General features: G+C 41.5%; 1 protein-coding gene across 1 annotated transcript in view; it reads right to left on the bottom strand.

Moving 5' to 3' along the window:
- Positions 1 to 22,273, bottom strand: part of LOC113024443 (protein sidekick-1) — a 298,320-nt gene that overhangs the window by 178,534 nt on the left and 97,513 nt on the right. The window contains exons 2-4 of the mRNA XM_026171546.2: positions 15,172 to 15,328; positions 12,579 to 12,685; positions 12,071 to 12,218 (exon numbers count right to left, since the gene is read on the bottom strand). Of these exons, the coding sequence (XP_026027331.1) occupies positions 12,071 to 12,218; positions 12,579 to 12,685; positions 15,172 to 15,328 (412 nt within the window). The remainder of the gene's footprint in view (positions 1 to 12,070; positions 12,219 to 12,578; positions 12,686 to 15,171; positions 15,329 to 22,273) is intronic.

Here is a 22,273-nt window from a genome sequence, read left to right as displayed (position 1 = left end):
GTGTTTTTCACTATACTAACAGAAGGGTGTTGCTAATAAAGTAGCTACTAGCAGTCATTTTAAAACAACCTCAGTTCTTCAGCGAGTCCACACAATGCTGGAAACAACTCTCTGAGATTCTGCTCCATTTTTATGCGACTGCGTCTCATAGTTTCTGCACTTTCACGCTGTTAATCTCCTGTTATACGTGTGTATCACAACCCAAAGATTTGCCACTCATACCTGGTAACTGAAGAGAAGACCACTGAACTCATTGCATATTCATGAAACCAGGCTGAGATGACCTCTGTTATGACATTTATGCTAGAAGAAGTCATTCTGGAAAATGTAACTGCATAACCATTTGCTGTAAATGGTCAATTCATTGCTTCAGACATTGTTGGACGCGGTAGGCCCATTAGCTCTGCAGGTAAATAATCACTTGTAAGCCAAGCAAACATCTGGGGCTGAAAAATGATGCCAACAGAGAAGTGCCAAAAAGTTTCCTCTAACGGTCACTTGAAGTTGGCTCCAAAAGTTAGTTATTTCCCATAGAGCCCCACGTTACAAAGCATGTTTACAGCTCGATACAAAAAGGAGTTTTTGCTTCTATTGTTAGTCTTCCCATTTTTATAACTCATCTGGTAAGGTGTTAAATTAGGACCACAGCTGCTTTGATTAACAGGTGTGCTTCCATTTATGGATACACCTTGCCAGCCTTGCTAGTCCTAGCTGATGACTCGACCCTCTTGTTGAAATAGAGCACCAATTAAGCGGGCTGAGCTGGTTGGATTCTGGTTATATTCCTGTAAAACAGGAAGCTGAGCTCAGTGTAAATGTCAATTTCTGTTGATTTACAGAGTTAATTACTGTATTATTAGAAACATATTAAACGTAACTGCCAACTGACTATCTCATTTTGCAGCAACAAAATAAATGAAGTGAGATAACTTAAAAGTTTAACTTGGCAAAAAATGTTTTGATCGCTATTGGGATAACATATTGTGAGGTGTCTGGTGAGTCCCATCTCTTATGGCCCAGTCCACATGTTTTAAACAGTATATGTTTTAGGCATTGACTCTCTAAACAATCTAAAAATACCTTGTTACTGAAATATTACCAATCCAAAATGACCTCTGCTGGAATCTATAAAGAATAAAATCTACCCATGAATTCCCTTTAAAGATTTTTAGCCTCATAAGAGAAGGAGCTGATATTTTATCTGTGAAGTGGGATCAACAAACACCAATAGAAGCGGGAGGCAGAGTGAAACAGACTGAAAATGAGAAACAAAACAAAGACAGAATAACAGGGAAAAAATATATGTTGTACTGAAGAGAGTGGTAAAATACTGAAGTGGAAATGGAAGAGTTTACAGTAGAGAATTTTCATTTTGTTATTTGCCGCCACATTAGAGGACCAAAGGAGCAATTCAATTATGGAAGTGGAAGGAAAGACGAAAGGGAAAAAGAAGAGAGCAGGAGGAAAAGGAGGAGAGAGCTAAATTGGAAAATATCAAGTTCAGGCAGGCATCAAAGAAAGAGGCCCTATTGTTTTATGTTCTGTCTTTTATCTTCTTCTCTAACATTAATCAGCGTAGAGATTTTCACATTTTCCTATCATGCAGTGGTTTATCTTTTAACCAATGTCATTAACTGCCATTAGTGACAGCACAACTATTAACTTTAACACAACCTCTTGTCTTTGTTTCCTTATGTACAGTTTATATTTCCTATTGTACCATTTCAGAAGTCAATGAACTGTAATGACTGCAATTACTCTTGACAAGCCTTATTTGAGCTGTCAATTAACAGAGCAGGGTTATTGTAATTCCTGAAAGAGGACAGCAGCATGGCTCCCAAAAGGAAAACAAGACCAAATGCCTTTTATCGACCTAATCATTTCTGGGAAGTTGCCTCACTAATACATAACATTATCACACATGAATCAAATGTAGGCAGAAATTACACAGCAAATGAAGACATACATGAAGCCCTCATGTCAGGCGAGGCAGACTGGTGAGCTTAGATACTATAACCATGCGAAATACTACAGCAGCTCTTTTTCTGTTGCTAAATTTGCTTTAAATGTCTGATTAGATTTTGTGTATATTTTGGATTAATTTGCACAGTGCAGAGATTATGCAGTGAATTCCCCTCAGTGTCTCTGCACACACACACACACACACACACACACACACACACAGTAGTATTCTAGCATAATCAGATTTCTGGAACACGTGGGCTACTTCTGTGCACATGTGAACAGTATTTGGGGGCTCTCACCGTGACACGACCAACTCTGTCATCACGAGAGTTTTTAGGTTGAGCCAAATTGTGAATTCTGTGTGAGATGGTGCCCCACCCTGCAATCGTGTGAGTTCGTAATGTCGCCAGGATCAAGGTGTGAGTGGGTTTTGAATCGCCAGGAAAGGGATCTATAGGTGGCCTTTAAACCACCACCTCTGTTCAAAGGTTGTCATCCCATGTGCACAAAGACGACATCCTTTACTCCGTTCTTGAAGCATCTAGCGGTTCAAAATGTGAACAGTGGGATCCTCGAAAGAGTGTCCTTCCTCTTTTAAGCTACGCCTCATCCTGATGAGCTGGCACTACTATGCTGCACCATGTGTCTAGGAAGAATACTCCTGTGAGATTTCCTTACACATCAGAGAACCAACTTCACCCCTGATTTCCATCCTGTTAAATCTTTGCTTCATTACCACATACTTCAAATAGAACAAGGGTTTATCCAGGCAAAAGCATACATGTACCATGGCTTCCCCAGGTTCCCACATAGCAACAAACATCCACAGAGTATAAGTGAAAAGTAAAGCTCTAAGCTCTTTCAGAGGGATAGTACTTTTCCAGTGCATCAGGTATGTGGATGACACCTCAACATCAAAACCCAAGATGTAGAACATCTATTCACAGAAAAATCAACTTCATTGAGGATGACACCAGGATAACAGAAGAACAGGTATGCCTTGACTGTGCAGCTATCATTGAAGAGGACGGTATTCTATACACTGACACCAAAGCTCTTGTGACCCTAACAACTCACATGATGACAGGATGGCTCAATGATTCTCAGGACCACCTCCAAAGGGACAACACCACTGGGGTTTAAGTACCTGCAACTCTCCATCAGCAGTTAAAATAAAGTAACCTCTTGGATGAGAGGTCAACTCATTTAAGGCTACCATGGATGGATGACTGGATGACTGAAGTTACACGAACATTACACACTGCTCAAAAAAAAAATTAAGGAACATTTTTAAATCATAGTATAGCACGACATCAATAAAACCTCTGGGATATTGATGTGGTCAGTTAATTAACAGAGGGGGTTATTTTTCCTCCTCGTCTTTTCTGACTGCATTTGGTTGTGGTCAGTGTCACTACTGGTAGCACGAGGCGATACCTGGACTCTACAGAGGTTGCTCAGGTAGTCCAGCCCCTTTAGGATAGCACATCAATACGTGCCATTGGCAGAATGTTTACTGTCTCTCCCAGCACAGGCTCAACAGCGTGGTAGAAGTTCAGGAGACAGGCAATTTCTCTAGGACAGCTGGACAGGGCTGTAGAACAGGGGTGTCAAACTCAGATACACAGTGGGCCAAAATTCAAAACTGGAACAAAGTCGCGGGCTAACGTTAATATTTATTGAAATATATTTATTGCTCCAGATATAAGAATGAATCTTTTCTTATGGACTCAAACACGTTTTGCTGAAAAGCTGAATATGGAACAAGCAAAGCTTAATACTAAACAATATATATATTAGCGGAAGCAAATGGATGGATGGATGGATGGATGGATTGGATTTATATAGCGCTTTTCAAGGCACCCAAAGTGCTTTACAATGCCACCGGCGACCTTCCGGTTACAGATATGCTTCCTGAGCCACAGTCGCCCCCAACATATCCAGCATGATTTTTTCTCCATTGAGACACGATGTGTTCTCAGAGTGTTCCTTTTTTTTCTTTCTTTCTTTGAGCAGTGTATAAGGTTTCAGAAAGTCTAATAAACCCACTCTAAATTTGGGAGATGAATAAAGTTTCTCAGTGCTCCATATAAACATTAAAATAAGAAAGTACAAGAACTTGGATAAGACTCACAACTGTACTTGCTCTGTAAGAAAGTTTATGTAATAAAAAATTAAATGAAAGCTTTAACAAAGACTGACAAAAAGAGGATTGTAGAATACAGTATATGCGTAAATGCAGAAAAAATTTGGCACATGGCTCGTCGTAGTGCTGCCACATGTCTTTAAATCCTACATGTCTGGGATGTCTTTGTAATCCCAAAAGTAACTAAATCATATCATTGAGAAGAAAGTCACATACAGTATCTAAGCTTCTGGTGGCTCCAGAGATTAAGTTCCAGACACAATGGATTGAGTTGAGCTTAAACTCTTTACTCCATATTCATTTCCTGCAAGCTTTTTTTTTTATTCATGTCTTCTTCTTCTTCTTCTCCTCAGCCACTTTGATGCTTCCTTTTGCACGCCGTGAGAAATGCACTCATTAACAACTGCGGCGCTACTGTCGTGGATGGAAGACCTTTCAAATGGCCGGTTGCATTTTTCAACATGTGGTGAGATCTAAGGCTACGTGTCTTTTAAGTCTCCCTCCAAATGATGCTCTTTTCCTCTTGATCTTGCTGTTTGCCTCATCCATACACATGAATATGTGTGCACGCTCTCACACACAAACACACACAACATCTGCTTGCAAAGTTCAGACACCGAGAAAGTTCCTTCTGTTCAGACCTCTGCTGATTATGTGTGCGTACGTGTGTGCGTGCGACGGAGAGCGGTGAAATAATGAATCGTTCCTTCTGTTAGAGTAGTGTTTGACAAATTAAAATGAATGAATTTTCAGAAACGCACACACTCACACATACCCCACCACGGCGTATGGCAGCTTAGGCCAGGTATAAGGAGAAATAGTTCCCATAAGGCCCAGTTCTGACACTGATGGCTTGTGACATCACTGCTCTCCACACCGCTCAACTCCCCAGCAACAAGAAGCTGAAATATTCACTGTCCTTCCTGGCATGCTTCTGCATAGATCACTGCCTTTATTTGATCAATCCGGGCTTCATGTGTCCCTGATGGAAAAAGAAAGGCGAATTCTAATTCTCCTCGTCCAGCCCGTCCTCTTGAAGCTGCCGGCTATCAGAATCATTTCACGTCCATCTGCCACAGGCCACAGAGCTAATTAAAAACAGCAGCTCTCTCCTCTCGACCTGGGCAGCAGGTCACAGCTCAAATATATATCAGTGTCTGCGGCGCTGAGGTGGGAGCACTGTCCCCAAGTTGTTTTTTAACTGCTGCTGGACAGCTGAGAGAGAAAAAAAAGTCTGAAGTTTAGAGCCCGTTTAAAAATAGGAGGATGAGGGCAGGAAAAACATTTTGCAAGGAGAGGGAGAGGGGTGGGACATCAGAGAGATGGCAGAGCAGCATGGAGTGGAGATGGGGAGGACAGGGAGTGGGGGCTCCATTAGATTAGAGCAGAGTGTGTGGGAAGTGACAGCTTGTAAGTTCTTTGCTGGCCAGTATTTTGAGGCTAGGGAGTTTGGGAATGTTCATAGACAGGATGTGTGTGTGTGTGTGTGTTGGATATGCAGAGTGGTGTGTGTGTGTGTGTGTGTGTGTGTGTGTGTGTGTGTGTGTGTGTGTGTGTGTGTGTGTGTGTGTGTGTGTGTGTGTGTGTTGGATATGCAGAGTGGTGTGTGTGTGTGTGTGTGTGTGTGTGTGTGTGTGTGTGTGTGTGTGTGTGTGTGTGTGTGTGTGTGTGTGTGTGTTGGATATGCAGAGTGGGGTTAGGGGCAGGCACATGGACATAAATTGAGAGCAGGGGAGAGGTAGAGAGACAGACAGTGAGATGGGGCTGGGGACTCTGGGAGTGATGCATATCGGATCAATAAACTTCATAAACGAAATCATCAACTCGGTCACCACGAAGACAGCCAACCGCCAGGCACCATCTGGCCCCGTCTCACCGGACCGCAGGATCAGCCAGCGTAACCTCACACACACACACCGTTACACACGTAGGGCTGTGCAAATATTCACTGCACTCACTCTGACACACATGAGCGCACACAGAGACGCTTGTGCCAGGTAGACGCAACTGAGATTGGTCTGAAGAGACAGATTTTCAGTGTGCGTGTGTGTGTGTGCGTGTGTGTGCGTGTGAGTGTGTGTGTGTGTTCGTGCACGCACCACAGCCGTTAAGCAGTTTATTCAGAAACAGAGGTTTATGAGTTCTGTATAACACTATATCCTGTAGCATGATAATGACCATAAAAGAGGCAAAGAGTGAGAGAAGGGCAGCCAACTGAGGGAACAAAGCAATATGAAGAATAATTTAGAGGCAGAAAAGTAGGAGGACAGACATGGAGCAGGGAGGTGAGAGGGGGAAAGAGTGTCTTGTAGAGACAGGAGGGGAGCTGTGAAGAAAGGTGCAAATTAGTCTTTTCTATGAGGGTTCAAAGGAAGTGTTATGCATGAATCTTCATCTCAGTATGTGAATGTGGGCTGCAAGCAAATCAGAATATTTCAATTCACAATGCAGAGCTGAATGTTTTTATCCAGATTATATTAATACCTGATAATGGCGTGGAGAGATCCACTTTTCCTATTCACATTATAGGCGACTCTGTTTTGGAAGAGCAGGAACACCAGAAACCCATGAAATGATTCGAATGAAAACGTTGCAATTTTATTTAAAATATTTCTGTTTACAAAATATTTCACCATGCTCAGACTTTGCAAAGGGGCAGAACTAGCTGTCATTTTTATGTTGTTTCCATGGATACAGATACTGGTGCGAAAACCTTGAATTTGAGACTCTTCGCTCCCAAGGTTCACACCAATCAGATCTTCTCCGCCCAAACAAAGTGCCAACACAACTGCTCCCAAGGGTGTACCCACCTCTTAATAGGAATAAACAAATACATCTTATCAGTGAACAGGGAGAAGAGTCTCTATAATTTGTGTTTTTACTACTTGTACTGCATAGATATCACAGAGAACTGTGCTTTATAATGGTGAAAGATATCCGGTTCAAGTCCAGCAGGAGACAAACCCAACCACAGGGATTCACAAGCTGGTGTACTCCTAGTGCCAGACCCAGGCCAGGAAAAATGCGAGGGTTGAATCAGGAAGGGCATCTGGCCTAAAATCGGTGCCAAATCAAACATGTGGATCCATCCGTTGTGGTGACCTCTTGGGAAATAAGGGAGCGGCCTACTGTGCTTCTGTAAGGTTCAGAGGAGTGTGGATTTGTTGCTTTGTGGATATAGGTTTTTGCTAAAGATCTATTAAGCAACCAGGACAGAAATATAAGTGATAATTTATGTTCAGTGGTATCATTACATGGCTGTAATACGAGAGCGCTGGCCCGCCTATTCTAAGTTGACCGCTATGGTCTGTGCACTGGAGAGTTTTTCTATAACAGTTAAGATTACCTACTGCTAGAATAAAGTACCAGGAAAGTGTTCAGACTTTATTTCATTTTACGTGTTCAGCTGAAATCAGTCCACTTATGTCCATTATTCAAGGTTGAGCTAAATCATTCATCACTGAATATAAATGAGGTTATGATTTAATATGATGTTTCGCTCCCAGGGTGCCTCCCTCCTCATCCTGTGTGTGTCGAGGCGCACAAACGTAGCCCCGCTGTTCTGTCTCAGCCAGCACACAATTAACAATTAGCGTCATAGCAGGTGGACAGTGCTACATGAAACGAGCACAGCATTACATTGTACCAAATCCCTGACCCATTGCTGCTGCTGGCTCAAACAACTTTTCTAGCTAAAACCCTGCAATCATCACAAGAAACCACATGTTTTTCGCTCAATTTACAAAAAAACACAATCACAAAAACATGTCTAAGTGACACAATGAGTGTATTTTATCTAGATTATGTGTTTCTATTTTAGAGCTGCTACATGTGTAAATAAATGAAAACATGTTACTCTGTCTCACTTCCACGGCTTGTCTTTTGTCCTGTCTCCCTCCCCTCATCCCCAAACAGTCATGGCAGATGGCTGGCCCTCTCTAAGCTTGGTTGTTGCTAATTCTTTCCTGTTTAAAATGAGCTTTTCCTTCCCACTGTCTCCAAGTGTTTGCTTATACAGTGGTGCCTGATTGTATTAGTATAGAGCTTTTTACACTAATATATAAATATAGAGCAACTTGAGGTGACTGTTGTTGTGATTTGGCGCTACATTAATAACATTTAATTGAATTGAACTGATCATGATTTAAGAAAAACCTTTGTTTCATAGCCCTGTATCTGTTAAAACAGACTGCTGGCCAAAGTCAGGCAGCTAGCTAGCACCAGGAATGTCCTGGGCATTGGTTACAGTGTATTTTGGCTAGCTCAGCTGCCAATAAATGCTCTAAGCCTGTTATCATCTGTTAACTTAGCAAAAAGACTGATTGTCTCTCTTTTTTTATTTTACTATTCTGATCCACCGCTATACTAGAGGAGTCAAAAACTGCATCAGATGAAAAAAAAAGGAAAAAAAAGATGAATCTCTAGAGTTTCTACTGGTTTCTCTGTTTCTCATATCTAACTCTCTCGAGGACTGGAGAGACTGCTGTCAGCATCCAAGACAGATAACTGAGATAGAAACTATTCATACCAAATTATTAGAGGCAACACACCTCATTCCATCTTTATAAGATTGGAATATGGTCTAAATAAAATGCCTCCTACATTGAGTGCCAAGCTTTTGCCATTTGAAAAAGCACAGCGGCTTGTTATTAACAGAATGCCACTTACATTGTATTTCATATAAATGCCTTAATTTCTTATTACTTTAGTGAAGGCAGTCTGGAATTCAGTGCAAACTGTGTCTGCAATAAATAGCTGAGGAAACTCATGAATTTTATGGGTTTTCCTGGTAATAAAATGTCTTGACTGTGCATTTTAGGACAGAAAGTTTTATCAGTTTTTCCCCCCTCAACTTAATCAAGATAAATGGCAAAGAGTAATGGAGCCACTGGAGCTACTTCAGCGACATATACCATTTCCAATACTGGCCACTGTAATCTCTGTGTTGACTGCTCAGCTGAGTATACCTGCCAAACTTGGAACTGTATTTCAAACACTGCAGCCCATTTGGATATAATGGAACAGAAAAGTAATAAAAGACAAAACCAGGATAACACCCCCCCCCCCCCCACACACACACACACACACACACACACACACACACACAAAATGCAATCACGAGTCATTACAATAATTACAAAGTGAATAAAAAATTGTTCCTGTGATCCAAGAAACTGGAAATATATTGTATCACCTGAAGCAGGTACGGTTAAAACCATGACAACCATATTTTCGGAATCAATTATCACCACATATATATATAAACCACCTGAAGCTTCTTCATTTTTGATATACTGTAAGTGCACCACAAATGTGCTGTATAAAGTGAAATACAATGTGCTATAAAAAGAGCTGTTTTAACATCATCTGTAACCATGTACCGTTTACACTGGTAAACAGTTTACATCATCATCATCATCATCATCATCCCCACTGTAGAGATCATTCTGGATGATGTGACCTCCAACTCTAACCATAGTCAGGTGTCCACACATTCCTTCTGGCTGTGACCATTTTGACATCTGCAGGCTCTGTATTGGCCTCAGGCTTGTGGATATGATAAAATCGGGCAGCCGATTGTTCACTGTCACATCACATTGTTTAAATGCTCTGCTAACCTACTGCTGCAACTGTTACATCAGTGCTTACTCTACGATCCAAGCACCCACCTCAGCTTCACCTTAGGCTTTTACTATTAATTATATATTTCCCTCTATTGGTGTACTGTAGGCTATGGAGCTTCCAGAATATATCCAGGCATTAATATAGTACTTAACCTTTGTGTCAGGAGCAGTTCTGACAAAAAGGTTGATACTTTAAAGCGTTTCATTGCTGTCAGGGTTGATTTACAGTAGATGGATATTAGAATCCAAATTTAAATGTATACTCCGCATATGCTAGCAGGCTTTTAAAGTCACCATGGAGTCACATGTCAGATCTTATAAACCAGCTCTTTTCAGGGTTAATGTGAGGATACATCCTCCACAGCAGGTCTGTGGGACTAGAATTGGACTCATTAATGTCCCAACGAGCACTTGAGATGTTACTAAAGGTCATGAAGCTGGTATGTAGAGAAAGAGGTGCCTGGGGTCGTTGTGTGCTTTTGTTTCAAAGTTAGTTCAGAAATTGATGAAAAACATAATAGTGGGAGTAGCAACATAAGGAGAAGTGATAAAAGCTCTGTCCAATTTTAAGATCAACACCTATACAGATATTTGGTGATTTAACAATCAAATATTCTGATATCTGATAACAGCCAATGTTGTTTTCTTTCAGACACACAAACCAAATAATCGAATTTGCCTTATATTTGATATCTACAGTTATTTATTTGCTTGTTATTAACTTATTTCCTCTCTGCCAGACTCTGCTTGTATCATCTTGTTGTTATGTTTGTGTGTTGTCAACAGGGAAGTTGCAGAGTACCCTCTGTTGGACAAATTATCCAGTATCAACACTCATAACATGAATGTTATGAGCTAATATCAGCTGAACATATCAGCCTGCTGATAAATTGGTCAGGCTCTAATAAAGCTGAGAAAATCTCTACCGCTGATTCCCTATTGCTAATTTTAAAGGTTAAATCCTCCTCGCACAGTAGCTAGTGTTTTTAAGATTGCAGATCGTTTTTCTTCACTGTTTACCGGCACGCCAATAAAACCTGCTTAAATGTGGTTGGTTGGTAGCGCTAAGATATAAGCAAACACAAAAGAAAAGTTTCAGGCACTAACAATCTTGTCCCCTGGCCACAGATGCTCCATATCTACTGCAGATGTATTTTTATTGAAATAATCACGGAATAATCTGTAACTATAACAAGGGCTCCTCTTTGTTTTTTTATTTTCGTGTACAGCAGCAGGGAGCACACTTCAGCAGGGATGCTTTGACTGAAAACACCTTCATGCAGATAGTGTCGTGTGCAGCAAAATAATTGCAGTCCACTATCATTAAGCCACTCTCAATAAAGCCCCATTAACTTAACAGGAGTACATTATCCTAGTTCGTCCAAATTAAAAGCAAATTCAAACTTGATGTGAACCAGAAACAAAAGCAACGCCCCCCCCCAAAGTAAAAAAAAAAAAACCTGTTTATATAACCTGAATCCACATAGCATTCTGAAAAGCTCTTTGGAGGTGGTGTCTGTCGTTAAAGGGGTGAAAAGGTTGCTGTCTGTCCGTTTACGTGTACAGCAAGGCCACTGACAATTTCATTCAATAACACACTGGGGAGCAGTTAGTGGTCTTAATGGGGAGTTAGTTATCTCAGAGTGCAAGCAGAGACTAATAAAATCACTGAAGGTCTCCATCTCAACAGCTATTGTCACAGAGGAGCCGATTCAAAAAGGTGCATATCCCAAATTAATTTAAAATGCTGCCTGAATCTATATCACACCACTCTGCAAACCAAAAGCACACTACCATCCCTGTGCTTAGCTTATGAGCATTTTTTCAAAAGAGTGACACTTACAGGATATCTGCAGCAACTAAGAAATAATATGCAAATTGTCAGCATTTCAAAAAGAGCTGGAGAATAACATCAAACAAAAAGACTGTGAAGCACAGCTTACACAACACAGGGACCCTCATATCTCTGCTGTACAATTAATATAAAAGAATATCTCCCATGCACCTAAAATTACTTAATAACCTTGTAGATTTGATTCACTGAAAAGCCCGCTTTATCTTCTCTTGATAATGTCCTGTGTCTCTTCTTATGAAAAGGGTCAGTTATCTAAATAGCTTATTATTCATAGCAATTGACATGCGAGGATTAAAAGAACTTTTGTGCTTCTGCAGAACACTAATTAATACACCACTGTGGGATAAGAACTGTAAAATTAAAATTTTATCTCAGGCGGTATTTTGTTAGACACACTTTGTGCTCGAGACTGCAAAAGACACCATACAAACACAAGTGCGTGCTCAAGACACAAAGCAAAAGGGTAAAAGAAACACCTACATTCGGTTGTTGGGGATTATCTTGTGTCCATCTTTGTACCATGTGACCAATGGTTGAGGAAACGAAGCAAGGGGAGGAGGGTTGATGAGGGCTGCTCGGCCCTGAGTCACCGTCTTTCTCTGCTCTTCGGCCAAGAAGTTACCCAGAACTTGAGGAAAAGAGAGAAGGATGAAGAGTATGAAGATCAACACCAATGCATCACAATACATTTACTGCACAATCAGATATGCCGGTGTTGGTGTTGTCCCTACATCATCATAAAACTGTTGATGTAGAATCAGTATTGGAACTGACCAATCACGCTGTCTTCACAGTCAGTTAGCATTAGCCAAGATGCTATCTAATGCTTTTTTAAACCATCACTGTTTCAATATTTGTAAGATTGTAAGAATTGAGCAAAGCTGAAGCTTGTTAAGTTTTAATTGTGCACAAAACAACATCTTCAATTGTTTTACTCAGTTTACTTTAAACCAGCGTGTGTGTGTCCGTGTATGCTGTGTGTACTTACAGGCCACCTGCACCTCCGTTCTCCTGTGTATTACTGCTCCCATCCTGTTCCTCACCATACACTGATACAGTCCAGCATCAGTCCTCTTCAGGGACGGCATAGACAACCTAAAGATGGACACATGGAGAGGAAGACTATAAGGGTAGGTTTTTCTTCTCAAAGCTGTAAATAAAAATAAAACTGGGAGTGATGTCTGGAGACCAACAAGACAGAAGGGAACGAAGGTGGAGGTCTGGTTGTCCATATGCGTGCACTCTTGTGTAATTCCCTTTCATGTCCTTGATCTCAGAAAATGGATTGGGCCTAAGGTTGTAAAAGTTTCCAGATAACAGAAGGCAGAGAGAGCATATGCACAGTTTGTGTACATGTATGTATGTCTGTTTGCGTCTGTGTGCCGCGTATGAAAAGGTTTTTGATGTTTGCGAGGTCTTTTTTTTCTGAGAAGGATTGTTAATGGGGTTTTAATGGACTGTGCTTCACTAATGGGAAGCTTGGCATAGGATCTAGGTTGGTACCATGCTGGACAAATACACACACACACACACACACACACACACACACACACACACACACACACACACACACACACACACATTCCGCACAAACCGGATAGACATAGCAAAACCGGACATCGCTTTGGGGCTCATTACGAATACCAGGACAGCCAAGTATTTAACTCCCAGGCTGTCAGTGCATGCTGCCAACATACACAAACCCGCAGACACAAATACACACATGTACATCAAAGACTCACAAACCCAACTCCATTTGAATCAGGAACGACACATTACACAGCAGCTCTGATCCTAAAACAGATTTTGATATTGGACACTTTCTACCACCAATCTATCTCCCTCTCTCTCTGGTCAGCTACATTTTCAACAGCCGTGTGCAGCGGAAACACCATGTGTTTTAAGTTCCAACAAGTTGTTAGATTTCTGTCATCTACCACTATATTTAGATACAGATATATATATAGACAATGCAGTAATTTCCTAGTCAGTTTCTCTGACAAGCTTAGCGTTAAATGTGATTGACTGATTCAAGAAATAAAAATCGATTTTGTTTTGTGTAATACTGTGATGAGAGACTGCACAAAAGAAGAAGGTAAATGTAGGACGGTAGTCATTTTACATTAAATCTGAAGTTCGTCAGACCAGAAATTATTAATATTTATGTGTTTTCAACAGGTTTATATTATTCTAAAACTATACAGCACGTAACTGAGACAAGTATTGGCTTGAGGGAAAAAACACATGCATTGTGAGAAATAAGTTTGTCAGCCAAGCATGTTATACAGTTTTGAAGACAATGCAGTAGCCTTGTCATAAGTGTCCCTGAAAACAAAGCAAACGCTGCTGCCTTCTTTTTTTTTGAGAGTCTAACTTGTCTTAGTGATGTTTTTATTCCAACTCACAATGTGCAAAAAGTGGCAGGCTACTGCCGTTGAACTGACAATGATAAAAGAAGCCGGAGCTGAAGCTTACATTAATGTAAATCATTGTCACTTACTGTGCATCTGAATTCTCCACTGACCAGCGCTTTAAACTAAGATAAAGGATGAAGAAAAATAAAATATTCCATATATATTTTACTATGTGGAAGCCCAAAGCATGTTTCTGAGTTTATGTTAAACTAAGTGGATCTGTGAGACCCGTATTAACTGTAAACATGACCAAAAATCACAGCAAAGCACTGCTATCGAGCACTGCTTGGTCCCGCTCCTGTAGCAGCAGCATGCACAAAGCTGCAGGCCGTCCAATTTGCTGAAAATGGTTTATATATCAATGGCAGAAAGGTGCTATTGCTATATAGCACATCAGGATCTAGTGAGGTTCAATATCTCATCCCACACTATATGTCTTCATTTAACTGAGAATAAAATATGTAAATGAGCATATATAAAGTTGCAAAGGTAGAACACTAAAATCAGGCTTAGCAGATGGCCACATCCTGACACACACACACACACACACACACACGCACACACACTCATATTCACTGCAGCTTGCCAATTCAGCATAGCCTCACCAAACTAAAGTAGCCAGAACGCTGAGAGCAGTCCAGAGCCACACTGCACCTCCTGGCTCGAACAACGACTGCCTACAAAACTGCTGGCTCAACCTCTCCCTCCTTCAGTGTGTATGCATTCCCAAGATTCCCTCCATTTCTGAATGATGTGAAAAACAATTTTGTTTCACAGCTGCAGTTTTGCCGAGAGGAATTGCTTAGTTCTTACCAACCAACACACACAGGGACAGAGAGAGAGGGGGCACAGGAGGAGGAGGAGGAGAAGAAAAGGTACAGGGCAAAAAGCAAAGAAACAGCACAGACATATTGATTGGATCCCCTCCTCTTTACCCACACCATATACATATTTATGGTGCTAATGTAATTATTAATCTCACTTTGGCTCTGCTGTCCGAATGCTCTGACCTCTACACACACTCCATCTCTAACGGGAACAGCTCTTACTCTGCAGATGTTTGTATATGAAAGGAAGGGTACGAGAGAGACATATACACTTAAAGACAATGAGAAGATTCACGACAGAAAGTCTGACATAATAACTAGGCAGTGGGTGCTAACTGACCTGTACTGTGGCGTCCAGTCAGTGATGTTGCTGTTGTTGAGAGTCCAGCGGTACTGCAGAGGCCAGCTGCCTCCAGCCAGGCAGGTCAGCACCAGTCTGTTTCCCTCTAACACCACCTGCTGCCCTTGTCCACCCCCTCGTAGGTAGGGAGCCACTTCTGACGGACAGAGACACAGAAAGGAAAATGTGTTATTTGTGGTGTTTGAAATAGTCTGCTTTAGTCACTCTGAGACAACACGGCTGATTTCTGCTGTATTCATACACCACAGAAATCACGGCCTTTGCACAATAAGTTGAAAACAAAAAAACAAGTCTTCTCTTATTTTCTTGAGAAGAGTTTCAGACTGGAATCAGAAAATTCTGTAATAATGGTTTTAGGTGCCATTTTGCAAATGTCAAATCAGATATGAAAACTCATTTCAGGCTTAGAAGAAAACATCTGACATCAAAGCAATAGGAAAAAAACTGCTACTCCATCTACAGCTGCTTTATTTATATTTATATTTTTCCTGCGAGACTGTCTACAGAGCCCTCACCCTATTAGTGACGCCTGTCAAAGCTTTTTTATACAGACACACATACCAGTTTTTTTCCACAAAACTGTACTTCAGCATTTCAGAAAACCTACCAATTTTAAATAAACAACTAATATCTCAGATCAAACTGCATAATAAGTTGTAACACTGATTTTAAGACAGACCAAGAGAAAATGTGTCCCAACAGATGCTTAGCACAGGTAGGACATGTGATGCCTGTCCATACACTTAGACCTTTTGTTTCCTGTGTAAGCTCAAACGGCTGAACTGAGCGCATGGCGGCATGCATGAGTGCTCCAACACATCCTATTTCGCAGCATTGATGTGCATCAACGGTCCAGAAAAGCAGCAATTCTATCACATTTACTCCCTGGAAAGGCACCACGTAACTTGACTACTTCTTCTGAATGCAAACAACATCTGCTGTTTGTTACTTAAAGCATATCAAATTCCAGCATAGACTGCACAAAGACAAAGGTCAGGCTTCACAGACGCTTTTAACCCTTATGCTAAAAATTAGATTGAGCATCCTGTTCGTCAGATGCAGTGTAATGTGGAATTGATCAGACTAAAAGGTACAGATGTTGCGATGATTAAATTGTTCCCTCAAGCTTGTCTGATTCTGTCAGGAGTCTTTTGACCAATGAGCATGCCTGCAGTATAAACATGCTTTCACTGTAATGGTAATCCTGGGTTCTTCACCTCCACATTTAGCTTTTTCCATCCTGACAGAGAGCATTTTCCCTTTCACCACATGTATTGTGCTCCTGAACAGCCAAGTTTCCAAGCACAGATACTGTACAATAGCGCATTGTACAGACACTCACAGTGCCCAAGCTGAATCTTATGATAAGCCTGTTGAAATCACTTGGCCTGGCTTGCAAGGTGCAGCTGCTGAATGGCTCAGCTGCTGTCCAAGCAATGCCATCCACTCTTTAACTTTCTACTCAGGTGTGAGGACCTGGCTCACTGTCACACAGCATAGGGGCATCAAGGCTAAATAGGCTGTCCAAAGCCACTTGCTGCTGGACTGCATGTGCCGAGGCCTGGATCCACTCAACAAAAATTAGCATCTGGGTTTGGACTGAACAGGAGATTCACACATGCATACACACGCATCCGTTTGAGTGGAAGCCTATCTTCTAGCGACAGTAAATATGGACAGGTTCATAACTCTTAACGCTCCCCCTTTCCCCTCCTGCCGTCCACTAGATCTTCTGTCCTCCCTGTCGTTTCAGCTTCCTCAGTTCTGTATCACTTCCACCCCTCTCACTTCATCTCCACTGTCTGCATTTCCTCCCTTATTCCCTCTGGATGTCTCAGGGCCACTTTTCCCCCTCCTCTTCTCTTCCACTTTCCACTGTTTCACCCTCTCCCTCTCTCTTTTAGATTGATAGCTGCCTGCTCTGTGCACAAAAGGGAAGTGTTCCTGCTAGGACAGATTTATATGGGAGTCTGTGTGTGTGTGTGTGTGTGTGTGTGTGTGTGTGTGTGTGTGTGTGTGTGTGTGTGTGTGTGTGTGTGTGTGTGTGTGTGTGTGTGTGTGAGAGAGAGAGAGAGTGCGAGCGCATGTGGGCATAAGGATTTATTTGGAATATTCTGTTTCTACAGACGATGGCTGCCAATGCAGACTCCAATGTCATACTGCTGACCAGCACTATAATTCACAGCTGCATGCCTCAGAGAGTGAGGGAGAGACAGAGAGGGAGAGGAAGACAGAGAAAGAATACAAGTTTGCTTCTACTGCTACCTTGGGAGTGAGAACTTTTTGGGAAGGTGAGGACATTTTGGCCAGTCCTCACATCCCTTTAAAAGGGCTGTTTGAAAAAAACAAAAGAACAAAAAAAACAACAACCTAAAAATGTTTCTATTGACATTTTAAACACAGTGTTCCAGCTATGTTTAGTGTTGTGGTTGTCATTTACTTTAGGCAGACATAGACATCGTTGTTTTACCCGGATACAAATGCTACATAAATAAAATTGGGCTTTGGCCTCCTTCCAAGGGAAAATCACCTGAATTGTATCATTATATCAGATTTTTGTTAGAGGAGGGTTTCATTTGTCAATCATAATATACATTTTTGGATAACACATGCACAGAACGAACAGAACAGAGCTTCTGTTAAGTAAGGGAACACAGACATACAGCATTAACAAGGGCAGACAAATCATGCTTTGTGCATAGTTACCTAAAAACACACACAAACACACACACACACTCAACCCTCGTCAAAAAAGTCTGTTTCGAATATATAGTCCAGTACTATATATGAAAAATGTGTGTAGCTACCATGATATTAACCTCTGCTTCATGGAACCACGCATGATGAGTAAATATGAATGAGAACTCGAGGGGCACTGCATGTACACTGGCCAGTAACTTGTCAAAGCAGACCATGCCTTCTCTGTCTTTTTGGTTTAGAGAGGGACAATAATTTGTCAAATTACCATCACGATAATTTGAGCGAGTATGACAGTTGACAAGTAGCCTTGTCATAAGTGTCCTTGAAAAGTGCATCAGAGTTTGTTGCATAACTGCTGACCAGGTAGGCGACCACGTCCACTGTCAAAAGCACCAACAGTGGGCACATGAGGATCAGAACTGGACCACAGAGAATTTAAAGGTGGCCTGGTCTAATGAATCATGTTTCCTTTTACATTACATAAAAGATGTAAAAGGGGCGTGTGCATTACTCACCTGAGGAACACATGGCACCAGGATCCACTATCGGAAGGATTCAAGGTAGCAGAGGCTAGGGCTGCTCGATTATGGCAAAAATGATAATCACGATTATTTTCACTGAAATTGAGATCTCGATTATTTGACGATATTTATTTAACCCTTTAAGATCTACCATAGAACCAAGTCCGCCAGAGCTTATATAATTTTTTTTACATGCTGTAGTGCCATTTTTGGGAGCATTTCAAGTTGCTATACATCAATACAACTGTTATAGCCCATATTTTAATAATATGTATGCATTAAGTCCATAGTAATTACATTAATTGCAAAAAAGTGCAATAAACTACAAAAAAATTGAAAATTGTTTTTGGTTTTTTTACATATATTTCTACTTGGGGAAATTTAAGAGGCTTATCCCTCAAAACTTTAAATACAAAAAAGTTACAAAAAATAGTTTCCCACCACAGGAAATTTATTTTGAGTGTCTTCATAGTTTTATTTTGGAGATACAGCAATTTTTATATACTGCAGGAAAAACAAAAAAACAATCCTATGATGCAAATTTGCAAAGAAAACAGCATGTGCATCAAAACAAACTATTTCCAGCAGTGCAATTCGAGTTCTAAGCATCCCAGCAACTATTCAGAAAAGTATAGAGTCAAACATGACTTATAAAAACACCAGTATAGGCTTTTAAGGCCTACAAGTAAAAAACTACATTTTCCGCGAAAATGAAGTCACTTCCGGTTTCGGACAGGAAATGGCGGACATGCAATAGTTCCACTGACGTCTGTTTCAATGTGGGAAGTGTTACGAACAGCTGATCGGATCGGCAAAGCGAGTTTCTAGTTTCTAAGATGTAAGTACAACTCCTCCAGTTTCATATGCAAAACAAATTATTGCGCTAGCTTACGCAGTTCCGGTTCTACAGGGATTTAAAGGGTTAACAATAACAATGTATTGAATAATGACTTTAAAAAATAATATAAAATAGTGTGCAAATACTGATAACAGTGCAAATGTTTGCAATATAAAAAATAAATGAAAAATGTAAACATCTATGTTTAGTGAACTTTGCAGTGTTGCTCTGTGGTGCAGCTACCACACTGTAGCAAAGTTTACACACTATGTCTACTTGAGCCACGTCTGACTCCGCGAACCCACAATGTTTCCACACCACTGAAGTTTTTTTTACCTCTTTTTTCAACCAGCGGCAGTCACTCTCCTCTCCAAATAACTTCTGCTTAGCTTTCCGAGCTTCCCTTGGGTCCTCTTAATTGTTGTGATGCGTGTTCGAAATGCAGAGAGGTGCGCTCGATTTGCCACACGGAGCAGCGCGAGAGTAAAGCACGAGGGAGGGGCTAATAATCGGCTCAGTCATTTTTAATGATCGTTTAAAGCCCAGATCGTAATCGTGATTAAAATTCGATTAATTGAGCAGCCCTAGCAGAGGCAGTGTGATGCTTTGGACAATGTTCTGTTGGGAAACCTTGTGTCCTGCTATACATGTGGATGCTACTTTGACACTAAACATTGTTCCAGACAACGGACACATTTTCATGGAAACTATTGCCTGATCGATGTGGCCCGAGCCCTGCTACAAAAACAAAGGTTCAGGAATGGTTTGAGGACCACAACAACAAGTCTGAGGTCTTAAGATCTTAATCCAGTCGAGTATCTGTGGGATGTACAAAGAAGTCCAATCCATAGAGGACCCAAATCACATCTTACAAGACTCAAACTATCTGTTGCTAACATCTTGTTGCAGATACCGCAGCACACCTTCAGGGGTCAAGGCTGTTTTTACAGTAAAAAGAGGACCAAAAAGATATTATTCAGGTGGTCAGAATCTTATGTCTGATCAGTGTAAATTTAATCAGAAAACTGTCAAATCAAGAGAGTTGATCACCGTATTCCTATATACTCCAACCAACCAGGAGGCACCCCTTGCTGTCAAAAGAAAGAGGGTGGGTTTAATGCACTTTCTAGAGTCTATAGTGCCAGGTAAGGTCAGGGAGGGGGCATAACTAATGCATAATGTCAACTAATGTCCCCATGAAAACTGTGTTCGTGTTAAGTGAGAGAGCAGCCTTAAAAGCTTGACACAACCCTCAGCTACAATGGCTGCTTCGTATGCCAGTGTGGATGTTTTGCACCATTACACTCATCCACCACTTCGTTCATACATCACGCGTTGCGTCCACTCCAAAGCCCAGCCTGAGGCACTCCCCTCCTTGTCACTCCTTAAGCCCTTTCTTTTCCTTTAAAGGCAGCCCATGAGAAACTACAGATAGACAGAGAACACTCTGTAGAGAACACTCCGAACACCCTTCTGAGATGAGCAAGGTCAGCTAACAGCATGTTTCAATCACTGGCGTTGTCTGTCTCTCTCTCTCCCCCACACTGTCTGTCTCTCTGTCACTCAATCTCAACATGTCAGCCTCTCTCTCCCCCCGCAGTCTTCCCCATTTCTGACCTGTCTGTCTTTCTCAGAAGCTGCACTATCCAGCCACCTATCATCCTCCCTTTGTTCCTCCCTCTTTCACTTGTTGCCCCCTGGTCCATCTCTGTCAAAGAGTGCGGCAGCTCAAGGTCTCCTCTTTCTTTCTCTTCAGGAGGATCGTTGCCTAACAGAGAGGTTGGCCTTCAAATGTGACAGGAGAGCCAAGAAGCACACATGCATACTTTTTTTTTTTTCTTCCTGACGCATCCCGCGCACACATCCACTCTCAGGCTGGTCTTATGAAGCTGCTTAGGCAGATTCTAGGGAGGAATTCAATTTGCCGGGAAGATGAGCGCTGCGATAAAGAAGAGAGAGAGGAGAGGAGGATGAAAGGACAGGAGGAGGAGAAGACCAGGGTTGTGGCTTCGGGGCTGATGGTCCACCATGATCCTGCTCTCTCTACTCTCCTCTTCACCTCTGAATTTTTATAGCACGGAGCAAATGTGCGGTGGAAATTAGCCCTTAAATGGCTTGTCCTTTAGAAACGGGCAAGAAAAAAAAAAAGATTATTATTACACAGTGTTAAATAACCCTGAATTTTACTGCAACAGCTGTGGTTAGATGTGAAATCCTCTCTACGTGGGGTCAAGATTCTGCAAAACAGTAAGAGAACGGCTAAAAATGTTGGTTTCTTCGTGTGGAAAGTTTGACAGGTGGTCAGAAAAGCTTTTCACGATGCCATTGTGCATTCAGATGCAAGGAAACCCTGTGGCGCTGTGTACATCGCAGCCTCAGCACGAGAAAATGAGAACGCTTGGATGAAACAAAGCTGAGGATTTCATTTCTGCCTGCTTAATTATTGCATATGAGTGTGTGAGTGCATTTACAGTGCTGGTGTGCATGTGTGTGTGAGTGTGTCAGGTCAGAATTAGGGTTCGCTCACTCCAGAAAAATCACTTTATCTTCATAGAGCTGAACCCCTACTGTGAGACAGGGCCGGCAGAGCTGACTATAGTCTATGAATACTGATTTACTGGTAGGCTATATTGCTCTCTCTCTCTCTCTCTCTCTCTCTCACACACACACACACACACACACACACACACACACACACACACACACACACACACACACACACCCTTTGCCATGCCTTTTTGACGCATGAGGGGAAGAAATAACTAAATCAGTCTCTTTTTTTAAGAGTAATTTTTGTATGCATATGTAGGTACAAGCTGCATGGCTAAGCATTTTTTCCCCTTCACGGCAACAGCAGTCTATTTGATTACGGGGTGCGAATGAGTTCTATTCCTTTTTAATCTAATAAGTCTGCCTGCGCTTGTTTCAACAGGCATTTAAAAGCACTTAATTGGACTGACAGTGTGTGAGGCGAGAGGAAGAATTATGAGTTGAGTTTTTGGCATGTTGCTACGAGTCGGAA

This window comes from Astatotilapia calliptera, chromosome 6 (genome assembly GCF_964374335.1).
Source record: "Astatotilapia calliptera chromosome 6, fAstCal68.1, whole genome shotgun sequence".
Classification (NCBI taxonomy): Eukaryota; Metazoa; Chordata; class Actinopteri; order Cichliformes; family Cichlidae; genus Astatotilapia; species Astatotilapia calliptera.
Note: the sequence above shows the minus strand (reverse complement) of the source record. Positions and strands in the feature narration are given on the sequence as shown.